The sequence below is a fragment of the Xyrauchen texanus genome, chromosome 13, assembly GCF_025860055.1.
Source record: "Xyrauchen texanus isolate HMW12.3.18 chromosome 13, RBS_HiC_50CHRs, whole genome shotgun sequence".
NCBI classification, from domain to species: Eukaryota; Metazoa; Chordata; class Actinopteri; order Cypriniformes; family Catostomidae; genus Xyrauchen; species Xyrauchen texanus.
Window position 1 is genome coordinate 5,272,991 of NC_068288.1, and position 18,323 is coordinate 5,291,313.

The 18,323-nt window shown below is 37.9% G+C and overlaps 1 protein-coding gene across 2 annotated transcripts in view; it reads left to right on the forward strand.

The window, feature by feature from the left end:
- The first annotated feature begins 884 nt into the window (after window positions 1-884).
- Window positions 885-18,323, forward strand: part of LOC127653892 (neurobeachin-like protein 1) — a 111,714-nt gene continuing 94,275 nt past the window's right edge. The window contains exons 1-4 of one of the 2 annotated variants that reach the window (XM_052140713.1): window positions 885-1,117; window positions 1,620-1,795; window positions 1,893-1,982; window positions 17,745-17,836. In XM_052140713.1, the coding sequence (XP_051996673.1) occupies window positions 1,932-1,982; window positions 17,745-17,836 (143 nt within the window). In that variant the 5' untranslated portion in view covers window positions 885-1,117; window positions 1,620-1,795; window positions 1,893-1,931. Of the gene's footprint in view, window positions 1,118-1,619; window positions 1,983-17,744; window positions 17,837-18,323 lie in introns of both variants that reach the window. The other variant, XM_052140714.1, reaches the window with a different exon arrangement.

Here is an 18,323-nt window from a genome sequence, read left to right on the forward strand (position 1 = left end):
AGAAAACAAACTATCTGTTGATTTGATTTCGAAATAACTATGTTTCGTTTAGAGTAGTGGTGCTGATGTTTCAGGAGAGCTCTATGCTGGTATGAATGTCGCAGCACATCCTGGATTGTTGTTAAACTCTCTGCAAACGTTTCCCTCCATATTCAAAATCTGTGCGAGTCAAAGGGTGCTAAGGTGGGACGTCCATCTGCTTCCGATAAGTACTATTGAGCTCTCATCCAATGATGCACTGGAGCTCCGCAAGGACCGCCTCCCTCATTTCCATGTTGCACACAGAAAAGTAAAAATAAATACATGTATAAATAAATAAATATATATGGGAATATAAAAATATGGAAATAAATATATGTGGGAATAAGTAAATATAAAAGATAAATTAACACATAAATAAAAAAATATGCAAAATAAATGAATAAATAATTAAAAGCTAAAAAGAATAAAAATATAGTTAAAAATAAATATAGAAAATAATAAAGGAATAAAGTCATACAATAATAAATTCAGGAATAAATTTAATTAAAAACTAATTATATTGGTTTTATCAAGACATTCATTCCTTTTTTATTTTTTATTATTACATTTATTCATTTATTATTTATGCAGGTTTGGGCTTCCATACAGAAGAGCCTCAAGCACGATTGCAAATACGATGTAATTAATATTCAGTATGCAAAGAATTCGCTGAAGTTGGATTAGTCATTTAACCTGATTCGGTCACGCCCACTCACACGAGCTCCACATAGGCAACGTAAATGAATGCGGCCTGTCGTAAAACATCCAGGAAGGAGAAAAACACACCGAGCACACACAAAACACAACACACAGACACGCACACGCACGCGCACGCGCGCGCTCATGCTCCACAGACACTGAAGACGTTCGAGTCGTGCCGTGTATTTGTAAGGAGCGGTTTCAGTCCAGTCCGATGATTTTCGTCATATATATTCGGACTGTCAGACTGAGCTGGTTACAAAATGAGTGCAAAGCCCGTTTTTGTTGTTCAAAGTGACATGGTTGAAATGTCAAAGGTGCTTAATGCAGCAGCATTCCAGGATCATTAACAAGAACAGCAGCCGAGAGTTTCGACGGACTGCTTCTGTTGAACCAGGTGAGTTTCTGACAAACAAGAAACTAATGCATTAAAGAATATTTAAGTAAGCAGTTGTTATGTGCTTTTGCCATTTATTATAATAATCTGATATTTATATGATCCAGGTGTTGATGTTTTCAAAACATTTCCCATTTTTCATCTATTAGGTATTGTGTTTAGTAGTTTTCAACAACACCCTAAATTCCACAGCAACTTCTACATTTGGGCTTAAATTAATAAATGCATTATAAGGAATGTGATCTGATATGGTCAAGTGCTAGATTTAGAATTTTGTTTATGGAACTTGATATTCTGAATTCAGGAATATTGACAATGTTGGCATTGTGATCATGTTGCGTTGGACTGGGATGATGTCATGGCTCTCCGTTTATTTTTGCCTAGTATTTAAGACAGGTATATACAGTACTGTGGCATGCAAATGTGTTTGTTGTTATTGCATTGCATTCATGCAGCTTCCAAATATAGGGCTGTTTTTTATGTTTACTGCATCTGTCAACAGGGCTTGTAATAACAGGAAAATAAAAAAGCTGATGGTGGAAGACTGCAGGAAACGCATGTCCAAGGCATCTGGGATTCCTATAATTCACGTGATGGATGTAGTTTCACCTTGCACAGAGGGAATGACACATGCTGTCACCCTGGATTAACACAGACTGATATTCACCTATTGCTTGGGTTTGTTATGCACAAATTAAGTGGCAAACTCCTTTTGGCAGGATGTTGACACCATGAAGGATCAGGGATATTAAATTATAATCTGGATTATTTTCAGGAATATTTCTGCCTACATGCTCATAATTTGCAGTGCAGAATGGCATCGACAGAGAGATTGTATGAGGTTTGGATGCTGTACTGCAATAAGGTAAACCACTTTCATGCACTTTCATAGTATTTGTGCATCAAATTTATTTTGCATATGCAAACCACTTAACACAACCAAATAAAACCACTCTTTTGTAATTGTGCATTAGAAGGACAGCATATAAATGGATATTTTATTTATTTATTGCACAGTGCATGTAGCTGGTTGGGACTCCTGTCGGTACACTGTGTTCTATATCTGATAGCTCGTCATGAAACAATCAGAATGCAGAAGAGTTCTAAAGATGCGCTAAGTGCAGGTGGATGTGCATGTCCAGTCCTGCTCATTGATGAAATGATTGTGGACATCGCCAAACCCAAGCAGTGACGTCACTTGATCGGGTTTAATTCGAGTTCTGTTTCATTCCTCCTGACCAGCTGAGGTGTTGCTTAAACACTAGTGGATTATCGCAGTGCCAGCTAGATAGGTCGAGAGAATATACCAACAGTTGTGACGCAGGATGAGCCTCAAGGATATTAGCCACATTAGCTCAGCATTCAGCCTCTTTCGCTTTTTCACCTGATAGAGATAGGTCATTAGTCTTCGTGCGATCCTGCGCTGTTAAGTGCAGCTTACAAGAGCAGCAAAGTAACATTCTTGTAAGCTGTGACGATGCTCTCCAAAACATTTTGGAACTGGATTGAATTATTTTGTCAGCGTTTGGTGAGTTTTGTTTTTCATTTGATATACTTTCACGCTCTGTCGGTAACACTTCGTGCTTCTAGGGGTTATCGGGTGGTTAATGTTTACCACGCTGTGGTTCCACGCTAACTTTTTATCTATTATCTAAATCTCTATTCGGATGTGATAAGCTGTGCTGCTCTGTGCAATCCGGCGGCCAGTTATCAGAGTGTGGATATATTTTTTTTACTCTCTTCCGTGAGAATTCCATGCTGAATTGCCGCCCTTATCCAGAGGAATTATATAACTTTTTATTCATCGTCGTAGTATCTCATTCGGGCTATTTACCGCTCTGCTCGTCTAGGGCTGGACAAGTCACCTGCCCAACCAGCCCAGTCCAACTTTTTTAGACAGTTCTCAGCTGTGACTTCCTTTGCTATGCCGCCATGCAAAGATTTTGTGTCAGAATTCTCTAACGCTCTCACGGGGCCTATTGCGCTTAAGTGCCGGTCAAAGACCGCTTTTACTCTAGCATCTATGGCTGAAGCAGATTCCATCGGGGTAGGTCATGCTCCAGAAATAGAGCAGCTTGTCGCAGCCCTGGTGGTGTCACCTGATGAGGCCCTGCGGGGCAATGTTTGATGCCCCAGTGCCCAATGTGGTCGCACAGATTCGCTGCTGAAAAAGGCAAATGAATCTGCTGCCTATATTACCCATGCTGAGAATACAATCTGTCAATTACTCCTCGCTACCACCAGTACATTGGAATTGGCAAACATTGACCCCTCAATTTCTTAGCTCCTGCAGACAGCTCTTCTGACTATGGGCCATGTGACCTGTGAACGAGGTACTCTTACCGCCACACATCTTGCAGCCCACCGAAACAGAGGCTTGTAAGAAGACTCTGCAGGACCTCCCAATAGTTCCTGGGCACCTCTTTGGTGTTTTCACGAGGTGCATAAGTTCAGCTCTATATCTTCTATGGTCCAGAAGAATGCAGAGCCTTCCTTTTTTGGACGACTGGCAGCTTTGTGCCCCCACAAGACATCAAGCTGTATGCAAAACCAGACTGCTTTTAGAGCATGTGCAGAAACTGGGTCTCGCTGTAAACGAGACAAAGAGTTGCCTGATTCCGATGCAATCTGTTACTTTCATTGGGATGACTCTGGACACTCGTGCAATGTCTGCCATTCTGTCACATGCTAGGGCAGACAATATTCTGCAGCTCCTTGCTCATTTCCGGCTGAGAACAATGTTGCCATACAGAGTGTTACTACTGCTTACGGTGGATGCTGACTGCTGCCACTTCTGTGATTTTCACTGGGCTTGCTCCACCTCAGGTCTCTCCAGCAGTGGAACAACAGTTTGCGGTTGAACTCCATCAGATATCATCATCGGTTGATTGTTGTTTTTCACCGCTGTCTTCATGCATTGACACATTGGAATTGATGTCAGATTTAATGACAGGTGTACCCCTAGGGGTTATTCCTTCTCATTGGGAGGTGTTCATGACTGATGCTTCCCTCATGGGGTGGGGGTGCAACATGGAATCACTGGGGTATTTGTGGCCACTGATCTCCAGATTAATCCACGGACCACATTAACCTCCTGGAGTTGCACGCGGTTTTCCCAGCCCTGTATTATTTCTTGTCAGTTCTGGCTGGCCGTCATGTGGTCTTCCCTATAATACCTTGACTGTGTTCCACCTGAACCATCAGGGTGGCATGAAGTTGCTCAAGTCCTTGCATTTCACTCACAAGATTCTCACCTGGTATCTTCCCTGACTAGCATCACTGGCATGGCAACAGTTTGGCAAAGCAGAAGTGGATCTTTTCTCATCAGATGCGACCACCCATTGTCACTTGTGGTTTGCGAAGACAGAGACATCCAGCCTGTTAGGGCGGTAAGCGCTGTCTCACCAGTGGCCTACTTTATGCATTTCCTCCTATTCCTGCTGTTGTGGGAGACATTACACAGGATCTCCCTGTGGAACCACAGGATGCTCCTTTTAGCTCCCTGATGGTCAGCCAGGCCTTGGTTTCCCATACTTCTGAGACTATTGATGGGCAGACCATGGCACCTTCCACTCTGGAAGGATCTGCTATCGCAGATGGATGGCAGTGTTTGGCACCCGGATCCAGTCCGTCTGCATTTTTGGGATTGGCCTCTGGGTCTAATTCTCTTCTAACTGATTGTGAACCTATTGTAGCATCAACACGTCAGCTCTACACTGCACGTTGGAATTTTTTCTCTTCTTAGTGCAGGGATCGTGGGTTGGATCCTACACACTGTGAGGTTTCAAGAGGTTTGAGTTTTTTTGCAACATCTTTTGGATGCAGGCAAGGGAGCTTCCACATAAAAGGTATACTTTGCAGCCATTTTTGCATATCATTTACCAGTTAATGGTTCTTCTCTTGGTTCCCATAATATTGTTTTTAGTTTTTTAAAGGGTGTGAGACATTTAAGGTTTTTGGGATTTACCACTTGCTTGACTTTCTCTGTGTGCCGCCATTCAAAACTTTGCAGACAGCTGACCTTAAGTGGATATCTTTGAAAACTGCCTTTCCGTTGGCCATTGCTTCCACTAAGCGAGTCAGTGAGTTTATATGCATTATCTGTAATTGAATTATGCATGCATTGGTTGCCGTATGATTCTGGTGTTGTGCTTCGGGCAAATCCATCTTTTCTTCCTAACGTTCTGTTTCCTCAGTTTGTGAATCAGTCCATTCATCTGGCTGCATTTCAGTGTTCGTCAGATGAGTCAAGGGATCAACTCTTGTGTCCTGTGTGAGCTTTGAGGTGTTACGTTGATGCTACCATTTTTCTTAGACTAACAGATCAGCTGTTTGTTTGCTATGGTGATGTCAGGAAGCGTGCTGCTGTATCTAGGCAGAGATAGTCACATGGGATTGTGGAGGTGATAACTCTGGCATAAAAGAAAGCCCCTGCCAGAAAATATTTCTTGTCATTCAACTAGGGCTGTGTCTATATCTTTGGTTGCCTTTAGAGGAGTCTCTATGGCAGAAATCTGTGCAGCAGCTACCTGGGCTTCTCCATGTACCTTGACCTTGTAGAAGCAAGCAAATGTTGCTAACCCTCATGCTGTGAAGTTCTTCAGGGAAAGCCTTGACTGTTTTTCAGGTGGATGGAATTCCTCATGACTATATTGGTAATAGTCATCCACTAGTGCTTAGAGTTATTTGTCACTCGGAATGCGCTAGAAAGACATAATGAGACTGATCGCTTAGCTAATGTAGCTATTATCCTCGAGGCTCAGCCTACGTCACTACGTGACATTGTTGTTATACACTGGAAAAGTTTGGAATAATGTGCAGATTTTGCTGTTTCGGAAGGAAATTGGTACTTTAATTCAACAAAGTGGCATTGAGCTGATCACAATGTATAGTCAGGACAGTACTCCTGTAAAAAACAGCACCATCACTAGTCATTTTTGATCAAATCTAGACAGGCCTCTTTTCAAGCAGCCATCACTCCAACACCTTATTCTTGAGTAATCATGCTGAATTGCTAACTTGGTACTAGAAAATCACTTGCCTTTATATCAAACACAGTTGAAAGCTATTTGGTTCATTAAATTAAGCTTAACATTGTCTTTGTGTTTGTTTTTGAGTTGCCACAGTAGTTTGCAATAGACTGGCATATCTTAAGGTCAATATTAGGTCAAAAATGGCAAAAATAAAAATGGCTATCTCTAGAAACTCATCAGTCTATTGTTGTTTTGAGGATTGAAGGCTATACAATGCTTGAAATTGCCAAAAAAAAAAAAAGATTTCATACATAGGTGTACACTACAGTCTTCAAAGACAAAGGACAACTGGCTCTAACAAGGACAGAAAGAGACGTGGAAGGCCAGATGTAGGACTAAACAATAGGATAAGAGTACATCAGAGTCTATAGTTTAGGAATAGACGCCTCACATGTCCTCAGCTGATAGCTTTATTCAATTCTACCCATTCAACACCAGTTTCATGTACATCAGTAAAGAGAAGATTCAGGGATGCAGGCCTTATGGGAAGAATTGCAAAGAAAAAGCAATTGTCTAAACTGAAAAAGAAAAGGTAAGAGTGGGCAAAGAACCACAAACATTGGACAGCAGATAATTGGAAAAGAGTGTTATGGATCTTAATCCCATTTAGCTTTAGTGGGATCAGCTAAACTGTAAGGTGCGTGAGAGGTGCCCGACAAGACCGCAACATCAATAGCAAGTGCTACAGGAAGCGTGGGGTGAAATGTCACCTGAGTATCTGGACAAACTGACAGCTAGAATACCAAGGATCTGCAAAGCTGTCATTGCTGAACAGGGATTTTTGAAGTTTTTTCAAATTGTAATAGTAATTTTTCATGTTATTAATGTCCTTACTATACATTGTGATCAGTTGAATGCCACTTTGGTGAATAAAAGTACCAATTTCTTTCCATAAGAGCAAAATCTGTACATTATTCCAAACTTTTGGCCAGCTGGCGTTATAATAATAATCCACTAGTGCTTAAGCACCGCCAACTGGTGGTCATCCAGAATTCACAGAACCACACTTACCTACGTAACTAGCAAAAATCAACAGAGATAATTCAGTGCATGCACAGTGATGGAATGTGTCTTGGTTAACCTTTCCTGTTGACCCCAGAATCTGCATTTGGCCTTGTGGTATTTTTTAAGAAAGAACTGGTTAATAGTAAATAAAAATCTACACAGTGCCAAATACCACATGAAATAAACATTTAGTTTTGTTGCTTTTAGATTTTTAAGGCCATGCTAAATGTACTTCTAAAAGTTGACATTTTCTATTAGTATATAAAGACATTTAAAAGATGCAATCTTGAAAATAAACAAAAATATTGATTAAATTATAAATGCCACCTGCCTCTGACTAGCAGTTGCATGTAGAAAATCACGGTTCATTGCTCTGATGTAAACTTAAGGCTATTGGCTATTAAATTCATATATGTAATTAAATATATACTGTAAATACAGGATGATCCCTTCCATATGTCCTGGAGCAGCTTACGATTAAATAGTACATCACCACAGCAAGGAAAACTGATTGTCAAGCCAATTCATGGGGTCTTTAAGTAATTTAAAAGAGCCTTGAATCTGTTCAAGTTCTGTGTTTTTTGCCTAAGTTTGAGCAGCAAGTTAATTTTGAGTTGATAATTTAACAGTTGTCTGTGAGTCCAATTGGATTAGTTCAGGTCAATGTGCTGGACATTTTACCCAAAATTGAATATTCATAATTTTCTCACCCTCATGACAATCCAAATCTGCATGCATTTTTTTATCTGTAGAACACAAAAGAACATATTTTGAAAAATGTATTTTTTTTTTGTCCATATAATGAAAGTCAATAGGGACAAATGTTGTTTTGGACCCAACTGACTTTCATTGAATGGACAAAACAGTTGAAACATTCTTCAAAACATTTTCTGTTGTGTTCTAATTTTGAAAAAGTCCTACCGGTTTGGAGCAATTTTAATTTTTGGATGAACTATAACTTTAAACTTGTGACTAAAGTTTGAATATTCCTTTGTGCCACTGATTAGTGGTGAACAGTGGACAATAGAGAATGGTGTTTTGTGTTTCTGGTAATGATCGTTAGCATAGATGATCTCGCATTATCAAACAGGTTTGTTGAAACCACCAACTCATCCTTGACATAATTTCCGTCATGAGCTCAAAGGTCCAGCGTGGTTTTGTTTATTCTGAAGGCCTCACCATCAGTTTGATCTTTGCTTTTGTTTATAGTCTCTCTGCTCTCATTCATTAACCAGTCTGTGAACTTCATAGCACAGGGTGAGGTTACATTTCCTCTTAAATGCACTAATGTAGGCTAATGAAAATGTTAATATCCCTCAGCCCATGTTTAATTGGCTAATTATTATCTTTCCCCTTAAAAATAGGCAATATAGCTGCAATTATACCTTGATATCTCTGGCTTTTGGTGATATCCAATATATCGATGTTTAAGTATTTGTTCTGAAATACATGATTTTTTTTTCTGTTTCAAACAAGCAGGTGTTGTAGTCATTAGATTTAATGTAGGAAATAAACCATTTTCACCAAATGATCACAAGGAGGATTACGTGGACATTTTAATTTATGCATCAGTAACAATACATAGTAATAAACAGCAATGTTTATCTAATTCTATTTTTACTAAAATAAAATGTTGGTAAATATTGCAATTTTTTTGAAGGATGACAGGTTTGAATCGATTGATTAAAACTGACAATTTGAGTTGATTCACGTAAATGAATCAAACTTAACAACTCTATCATCATTTTTATTTTTGCTACTAAATTGTAAGATGCTATTAAAACATCAACGTCTAAACGCTCTCATACTCTCAAGTCGCTAGATTTGTGGAGTATTGCGAAACATACCTTATCATATGGTCTTAAAGAAACTTAATGGGCACTTGTACATGCACTTAAAGGTGCACTCAGTAAATCTTTGCTCATGTCATCTTGGACTTACACCTAGTAGCCTGTAGTCAGCATCATTCAAAATCAATAGTTTTCAGTTACAGATGCAATTGTAGAATATGATTAATTTAATCCAAGGGTGAAAGTGTCCAATAACAAGGTGGTTACTGAGATTAAGCGAGTAGTATACAGCTGGTCATGTGATTCTAAAATGGCAGCACTCATGAAGGCGCCCCTGCCCCATGTAGAATAAAACAGTTTTTATAAGGTTACTGAGCTGACTAGAGTCTCATGTGAGTGGTCATGATTTTATACACGTTTAAAAATTACAATTATTTTCTATAGCAGTAAAACTTAAAAACAAATTTTTAATGGAGAAAAAATTACTGTGTACATTTTAAGAAAGCTGTTTATTCCAGGGTTTTTAGGAAAGCAGCTTCTTGAAACATAATGTAAACAAGAACACCATTTTCCTTGCACCGATTAAGTGATTAAGAGAAAGCGGTTAAACACACCCAGGTTTCTCCCAGAGAATGCAGTTTATGTGGCCATGTAAATGTTTTAGCTGCATTCTTACAGGTTTCTTGGGTGTTGGCATATTCGTAGAACTGACCGGATAACTAACGTCTTAGTATGGAGCCATACATCAGATAAACAAGTCAACGCAGCAGAAATAATTCCATATTTCTGCGAGTAGAGTCAGAAAATGGAAACGCAAATACACTATAAAATATACCCATTTATACACACCAATTTAAAATATCGACTACTGTCCCTTACATCCGAGTGTATGCGCTCTAGTAAGTTGGGGGAATCCCAGAGTTTTACATAAGAGGGTATCCGCACAATTCCGCTGCAGGTCGCAATGGAGTTAAGGATACAAACACGGCAACAATTTTGGAATACCTTGAAATAAAGCGAAGCAACTGAGAATAAAATAGTAAAGTCTTCCTCAGATCCCATGTTTTCAGAGGTTACACAAGCATTGCAGGGAAAAGCTGCTTTTAAGTCAAGTCAATTTTATTTGTATAGCGCCTTTCACAACACGCATCATTTCAAAGCAGCTTTACAGAATATCATGCTTTAACAGAACGTAAAACTGTAATGTCTATAATGTTGATGAGTCACCATTGTGTAATTAGATAAAATACAATTGTTTATCATGTATAAAAATAAGTAATTAAATAATTGTATTAATAACCCCAGTGAGCAAGCCGAAGCTGTGGCAAGGAACACAAAACTCCATAAGATGTAGATTAATGGAGAAAAATAACCTTGGGAGAAACCAGACTCCCTTTGGGGGCCAGTTATCCTCTGGCTAACATCATGAATATAATGTAAATATTACTTATGTATAGTGCAAGTCATGGTTTAAAATGAGTAAACTAAGTAAGTGTTAAGAGCCAGTGTTTAAACATAGATTTTGTACGAACTGTAAGATTAATGTCTTTTGAAGTCCATCTTGGATTAACTGCACAAGTTCACATAGATGCAATTGTCCTTGTTAATTGTTTGATGAATGCTTTTGTTGGCAATTGATAGTCTATGTATTTCATTTCAAGAGTGTAGGCCATCAATAGACCGAGGTGATGCAGGCAGAGATCAGTGAGGTGCATCGCAGTTCAACCTGGCCGGTAATTTCGTTGAGGTTTGGTGTGGTCTATTCTAAATCCAAGGTTCAGTTCATCCTCTGAATTCCTTTACTTACTGAGCTTCATGTATACGGGAGTAAAGAGAAAAAAGTGAACACTGTACATGAAAACAGAAATGCTGCTTTCCAGTCTTAAGCAGCTTTCTCGCAAGAAACGGCTTTCTGGTGTGCATTTAAAATAGTCAGTGCAATATTGTTTCTTAATCTTATATTACCATCAAAATTTTAAAAAATCATTGCCCATCTCTAATTGGAACCAGCAAAGTAGAATTTTTACTTTATAAGCCTATTTCACACATCAATCGATTTGGATGCAATAGAGCTTAGGCAGGGTAAACGCCATATTTAATTTTATGTGAAATGAAACTGAGGCTGTTAGGGAAATGCAAACAGTTTTTGTTATGGGTTGATTATTATTTTAGCCTATTTCTATGCTGTTTGCTAGGGTGTTCTGGGTAATTGCTAAGTGATTGCTATCTTGCCCAAGTCAAACATGTCTATGGTATTCTGGTTGCTAGAAATAGCTCAGTGTTGCATCTTTGCTGTTTAATTAACAAGACTACCAGATAGTCAAATGTCTAAAATGCAAAAGAAAGCGACTGACAATGGAATGATTAAAGGAAGACATTCTGGCTGAGGCATGGATGTTGGAAGTGCTCTCTTTTCAAATGGTTTGTTTACTCAAGCAGTTTAACAGAAGCTTGACTGTGTTTCCTGGTTACAGTCATGGCTCTACACACACACAATGAGATAATGATAGACTAAAGAGTGTTCACTGTACACACATTAATCACTGGAGTGTGACAATGGCAGTTTTTTTGTGAATGGGATGGAGCTACTTGTGTGGTGAACTTTGACCTAGTTAAGACCTGGGATTATCAGGGCTTGTCTCCCAGCTATGACTTTAGATGGTTTTTACAGTGCTGTATGCTATTTATACACAGACTCACATGCAACACTCATTTACTAGTTCTATTTAAAGAGATAATTCACCCAAAAATGAAAATTCTGTCAAAATTCTGACTGGAGTTAAGGACCAAGTAATATTAGAATGGAGCGTTAGAGACAACTATACTGAGATAGTGGCTCATGTGGTGAGAAAGTGACTGAAAACTTGTTAAAGTGAGGAAGAGAGAGAGAGATTAAAATTGTGAAGTCACTAGGCAGGGCTGTGCTGTCTTACTCACAAATACCCTCCTCACCATGGTAACAGTCCCAATCTAAACCTCACAGGAACTTCTGTTCCTATTGTGAAGTATTATTAAAATTTTCTATACTGAAACCACACACATAATACTAGACTGTTGCTAAATGATAGGGAACAGGAGAGAGATAAAGTACTGCATACCAGAAGTCAAAGTATTACATTATGTTAAATAGACTATGTGAGCAAAGTCATGTGATGAACGGGAGCACATTGTTGTGGCTTTGGGTCATACACCCAGCATTAGTGAGGGTACTGAGTGACCAGTTTCTTGTAGAATGCCAACACCTGCTTTCTTTAAGCGCTTTTTCACCATCGGGGCGAACGGTACTGAGTATTTGTGAGTAATGGTTCCTGAAGCATTTCCACTTGAAAATGGCCCAGCCCCGATTTCTCAGCTAACCATATTCAGAGACGTGTAGTGATGTGGCAACTCACAACTAGCTAAGTCAGTCCAGTGTAATCCTGATATTGCAGGACCACAATGGAAAAATAAACCATAACCATGTCAACAGACCCGGATCAACAACCAGAACCATTTCGGCCAATATTATGTGACCATTCAACTAGGGTTGAAGCAGTATACCGGTATCATGGTATACCATCATATGAAAATTGATGGTTGTCATACCATGTACATTGTACATTTGCATTTGCAAAAAACTCAGTGTTTCTCAACTGGTGGGTCGCAGATCTATTTGGACTGGGTCACTGACAGTAGGGAAAGAACAATGCCATGGTTCTCCCATTGAATAAAAGGAAATGCAACCCAGGATACATTAAATACATGTTATGTTTTTACTATGGTGGGTCACCACTTGATTTCCAATGTCAAATCTGGGTCCTGAAGCAAAATCAGTTGAGAACCACTGAGTTAAAGTTACAGACAGGAGCAGTCTAGCTGCGCTGTCCCGCACCTACAGTATATGTTAATTGTTAATAATCATAGGACATTACTTTAAAGCTCACAAAGCTGATATTATTTTTCATTTAGTAATTAATTTAACACGCTATGCTAACATGTAAACTAAAATGCTTTAGTTATATAATGTTATAATTACATGCTTTCTTATTTATTCCATTTATTTTCAAAAGGGAGATTTTCTTTTACACACAAGTCAACAATTTTTTTTTTTTCAAGTTTCAATTATAATAAAGCGTTTGTTCAACCAAAAAAAAATAAAAAACTTCTGTTTTCACTCCTTTAAGGGTAATTGTAACTGATAATGTTACTAATGATGTGTAGTACCGGATACCGTGAAACCATTACATTTTCTGAGATGGTTATCATACCATGAAAATCTCATACCGTTGCAACCTTATATTCAACAGTAATTCTGAAATGAGCTCTCAGACTAAGACCGTAGGTAGTCATAGGACTGTAAGTAGTCATTTAGCAAATGTTTTTGACAAAAGCAACTACATGTCGACCGATATATAATTTTACCGATTTATCAGCAGCGATAATTGCTTTCGGAACTATCGGTTATCGGCAAAAATCAATGAGGATAGATTTGTTTCCACTTGGGCAGCATTGAAGGGACTGCAGCCTCTGGTGGTAAAATATATAAACAGTTTGCTGGTTATTTGCAGTTAGAAGTTGACGATATTGGAATTTGCCGATACCTATAACTGAGCAGGTGGAAAGGCAGATAACCGATTAATAGGTCAATATTTTTTTAAATAGATTTATTGAATGTTAAAAAGATTCTTAGTCTTTCCTGACTTTGACAGGCACTGACATACTGTAGAGGCTCTTTCAACTATCTGTGCAACTATATGTGCCGATATATTTGTATATAATCTATATATCGGTCAACCTCTAATCTATTTAGATCAGGGGTGCCCACACTTTTTTGCATGATGATCTACTTTTAAATGGCCAACTTAATAAGATCTACCAACTAAAAAAAACACAGTTTCATTTTTTTTAAATGCTTGTTGGGACTACTGCATGTATCCCTACATGGAATTAATCTTGTAATTAATAAAAAAAAAATATATATGTAATAATGTTCAATGTTGATATCATTCAGTTTTAACACTAAACCCAAAACACCTACAGCACAATAGATTACAATAGCCAGGGCATTTACCTTATTCTGATGATTTGCACTGAATGGAAACAGACAGTTTTGCATAATTCGGCCAGAAGCTGCTGGTAGCTAGTCTCAAACATTGCTTGCTTCGCAATTTCGCGCTCTGTTCTCAGAAGCCCTTGGAAGGCCTGAACCTTGTTGTCATGGCATCTGAATAAACAAAAATCTCGCCTGGTCAAAATTTACTCGTCAAGTGCAAGTCAGACAGAAACTAAAAGAAGGAAAAAAATTTATTTATAAAAATTTTACGAAAGCACATTTAAATTTCGTGCGATCTACCAGCATTGCCTATGCGATTGACTGGCAGATCGCGATCGACGTATTGGGCACCCCTGATTTAGATATATATTATAAATGCATAATTGTATACTCACTTTAATGCACATTACGGTATTTCATTTATGCTCAATACAATCATGTGTTTTAATGTAATTTGCCTAATACTGACCTCAAGCGTACCTGGTTCTTCTCATCATAGGAGCTATGTTGACCATTACAGTTCTGTACCAGCGTCAGAACTGCACGTCAACCGTCCTTGCAGCATTTCTTCGCATATCTACAGAGGAATTCCTGCCGTTGTTTTGACTCCTTTACACATTTTATTTACTCTTTGTTTGTTCTCAGCTGGTAAATATAGGCAAGGCAAGGCAAGTTTATTTATATAGCACATTTCATACACAATGGCAATTCAAAGTGCTTTACATAGAAGAGATTAAAATAAGAATAAAAAATAAGAATAATTGAAACAGTTTAGAATAAAATAAAATACAGTACAAACAGTCGGACACACAGTGGCACAGTGCTCATTCAGTAAATGCACAGCTAAACAGATGTGTTTTGAGTCTGGATTTGAATGTGACTACTGTAGGAGCACATCTGATCTCTTCTGGAAGCTGGTTCCAGCTGCGGCTGGCATAATAGCTAAAAGCAGACTCTCCTTGCTTAGAGTGAACCCTTGGTATTTCTAGCTGATGTGATCCTAATGATCTGAGTGATCTGTTGGGTTTATATTCAGTGAGCATATCTGCAATATATTGAGTACCACCATATATACATCCAACATTGGATTTTCGTTAAGTTCTACCATAAAATTGTCCAATCAGGTTGTGACTGTTCCCTGATGCCTTTGGTTTTGTATCGATAGGTTTGGTGTTATAAATACCAGTGTGAATGCTACACGAACCAGGACTAAATGTATCATTTTCATTTTTGGTCTGGACCAAGAGAACCGAACTTCAAGTGTGAACACCCTTAGTCATATTCGTTACAGTTAAGTTCCAAAAATGACAACACCATTAAAGTAGTTCATATGACTCGTGCATTTTATTCAAAGCCACTTGAAGATGTGCGATAAAAGGCTGTGTTTAATAAGAAAATATATTATATGTGCAGCGTCAGCGTGTTAGTGAATGGTGCTGCTCTGTTGAGACAAACTCGCGATGCTGGTGATGCACTCATGGCTATTTTTAGCCTCACAGCAGTGTGCAATATTTGAGCGCTACTCAAGAATGCTCAATAGTTCGGTTCAATAATAATATGCATTTAGAACGGTACCAGAGGTGCATTTTACCAGAATTTGAAAAGGAAGCAAATTTAAATACCGTGAACTTCCCTACAAACAGACACATACAGGACTTCCTGGAGAGTTTAGAATGTCAAAATAAAAGCGTGAGGGTTTAAAGAGTGCACAATTTAAATATATTACTGTTGTATTTAAAATGAAAATGAAAAGTCAATAATAATAATAATAATAATCATTTATTATTATTATTATTATTGTCTTCATTAGTATTTGTTTACAATTTGTAACAATAAAGTTGAATGGGTACCAAAAAATAACTGTGTGAATGAAAAGTGGGCTGATATCATACAACTAAATTAAACAAAAAAGTGATCTTAATACTTTAAAGTCCAGATGCAAGTACAATTTTTTTATGGAAAAAATAAAATAAAACATGTTTCGTTTCAACTGAAGACTGGAATTACTTTTAATTTTGCTGCTACATTATCCAGGATACTAGTTAATAATAAAGAGTTTCTTAATAAGCTATACATTTATATTGAAATAATGTGTAGTTAGAGGTTTGTGTATCTTTACATATTAAAGAGAACTCCCAATTAGATCCACACAATAATGTAAATATATTCTATACTGATTATGCAAAAAACAACACTGGTATCGAATCGGTATCGGCCGATACTGAGATTTCCGATATCGGATCGGAAGAGAAAAGTGGTATCGTTTTATCCCTTGTCCCGGGCATAATAAACACAGCAGCGTATTTATTGTAAGGAGAATGAAGACTTCACCCACAAGCAGGTGAGAGAAATGTGCAAGCTGCTGTCTCTCTTGGAATTGCCCGAAAAGAGGGTCACTTTCATCTGAACCAGTTTCAAAAGCAAAACCGCGCAAGTGAGACCCAGCGGGTGTGCGATGGGTACTGAAGGACCTGACCTTCATCTAGGTATGCTAATACTTGTAGAGAGGCAGCCACAGAAAAAATAATTTGAGATTTTAAACTTCAGCAAATTTAACTTCAGCGTTCAATATGTTTTATATCTGTATATATAGTGTATAATAATGCAATGTACACTTGAGATTCTCTTGCCAATAAGATTTGATATGAATTGAATCTGCCCATTTGAACCTATTATTAAAAAAAGACCACTGGAAAACACTAGAAAATCTTGCCCAAATTGTAGTTACTGCATGTCCACTGATTTTATGGCATTTATATATATGTACTTGTATCAAAGATTAATACTTATAAAAATGTGTCTACTTCATTTGTAAAACAACAACAAAAAACTTTGACAATTTAACATGCAGATATTTAAATAATTAAAACAAATGATGACTAACAAATGTCTTGCAAGTTCTTTGAGGCAAAGTATTAAGTAAATATATTTATGCAGATTTTTTTATATAATGTACCCTAATGTAATAGTGACCGTTCTGTGGCGACGGCTGTAAATAAACAGGGTGTGCCACCTCTGGCCTGATCCAGACCTCAATAGACATCTGTGTCTGCCACATGAATAGGTCCTTTCATTCACACACCCATTCACACACATCCATTGACTGTATATGTCATATTTTTTTTTGTCTTGCAAAACTTTAATGCATACAGAAAGCACCTATCGATGTGGTGTTGTCCTACTCTTTTAATGGTCGATATGTTACGAGTTGTTTTTTGGTATGGACACACGTATGTTCTGATGATATTCCTGAGAGAAATTTTTGAGCAAGATTTTCCTGTTCTGGACGCCTGAGTCATGATATGCCAGTAACACAGATTAAACAATGACCACACAAATGTCCGCTTTCATTCGGGATACACTCCAGCTACAGCAATAAGAGTGTCACATGTCTTCATAAACAGGCACTCGCAACCAAAGCACACTGCCAACCTAACAAATTGGCTCTGTTTATTGATTAATCTTTAGTTCTGGAATGTTGCTGGAATTCTTGCCATAATTACCTGTGTGAAAGGGAGTTTCTAAACCGATTTAATCTTGGGTCAGTCTCGTGTTTTTTCAGAGATGTAGGAATGTATGTCAGGTTGTTGTTACTGTTGGAATGTAGTAAGGCAGGTTTGATAGTCATCAGATGCCCATCGGAAATGTCTGGACACACCTTACATAACTGACTCCTGAGGCACACTGAGCAATAGATCATCTCCATGAATAATTATCTCTATGATTAATTCTTTACTTTCTCTCTCTTTCTTTACAAAAAAATGTAGAAGGACCCAGACTACCTGAAACTCTGGCTGGAGATCTTCATCGGCTACTACGAGAGATGTCTGGATGTGGATTTCGAGAAACTGCCCACCAGGTAGAGCTGGCACGCCTTTACTGCAAACCAGCTGTGATCAATTATCAGTCAAACCCTCTCACTATCTGGGTTTTCATCCACATATTTATTTTATTTTATTTTTGGGATATTATGAGAATTTCCCAAGTGCTCTATTAATATTTGAATAGTTATACCAACAAGAAAAATATTGATGACAAATGAAGTCAGTTATGACAGTGAAATGTTTCTAAGCAGAGATTAGAAATTAGAAATGATCAAAATTAGATTTAGCCCACGACCACATGTTTTCATTTCAACATTTATACCACTCATCCACACTGAAACACTATTGTCCTCCATCAAAAATTGAAACTTTTGAAAATGCTCTCTAATACTTTGGAAAACGTTGACATTAGGAAATGGTAAATAGAGTTTTCACCTGTAATCATATTTTAGACACTATAATAAGCTGTTAACTGCTTAATTCGAAAAGTGAATATTTGTAAAAAAATCGGTCAAACACAAA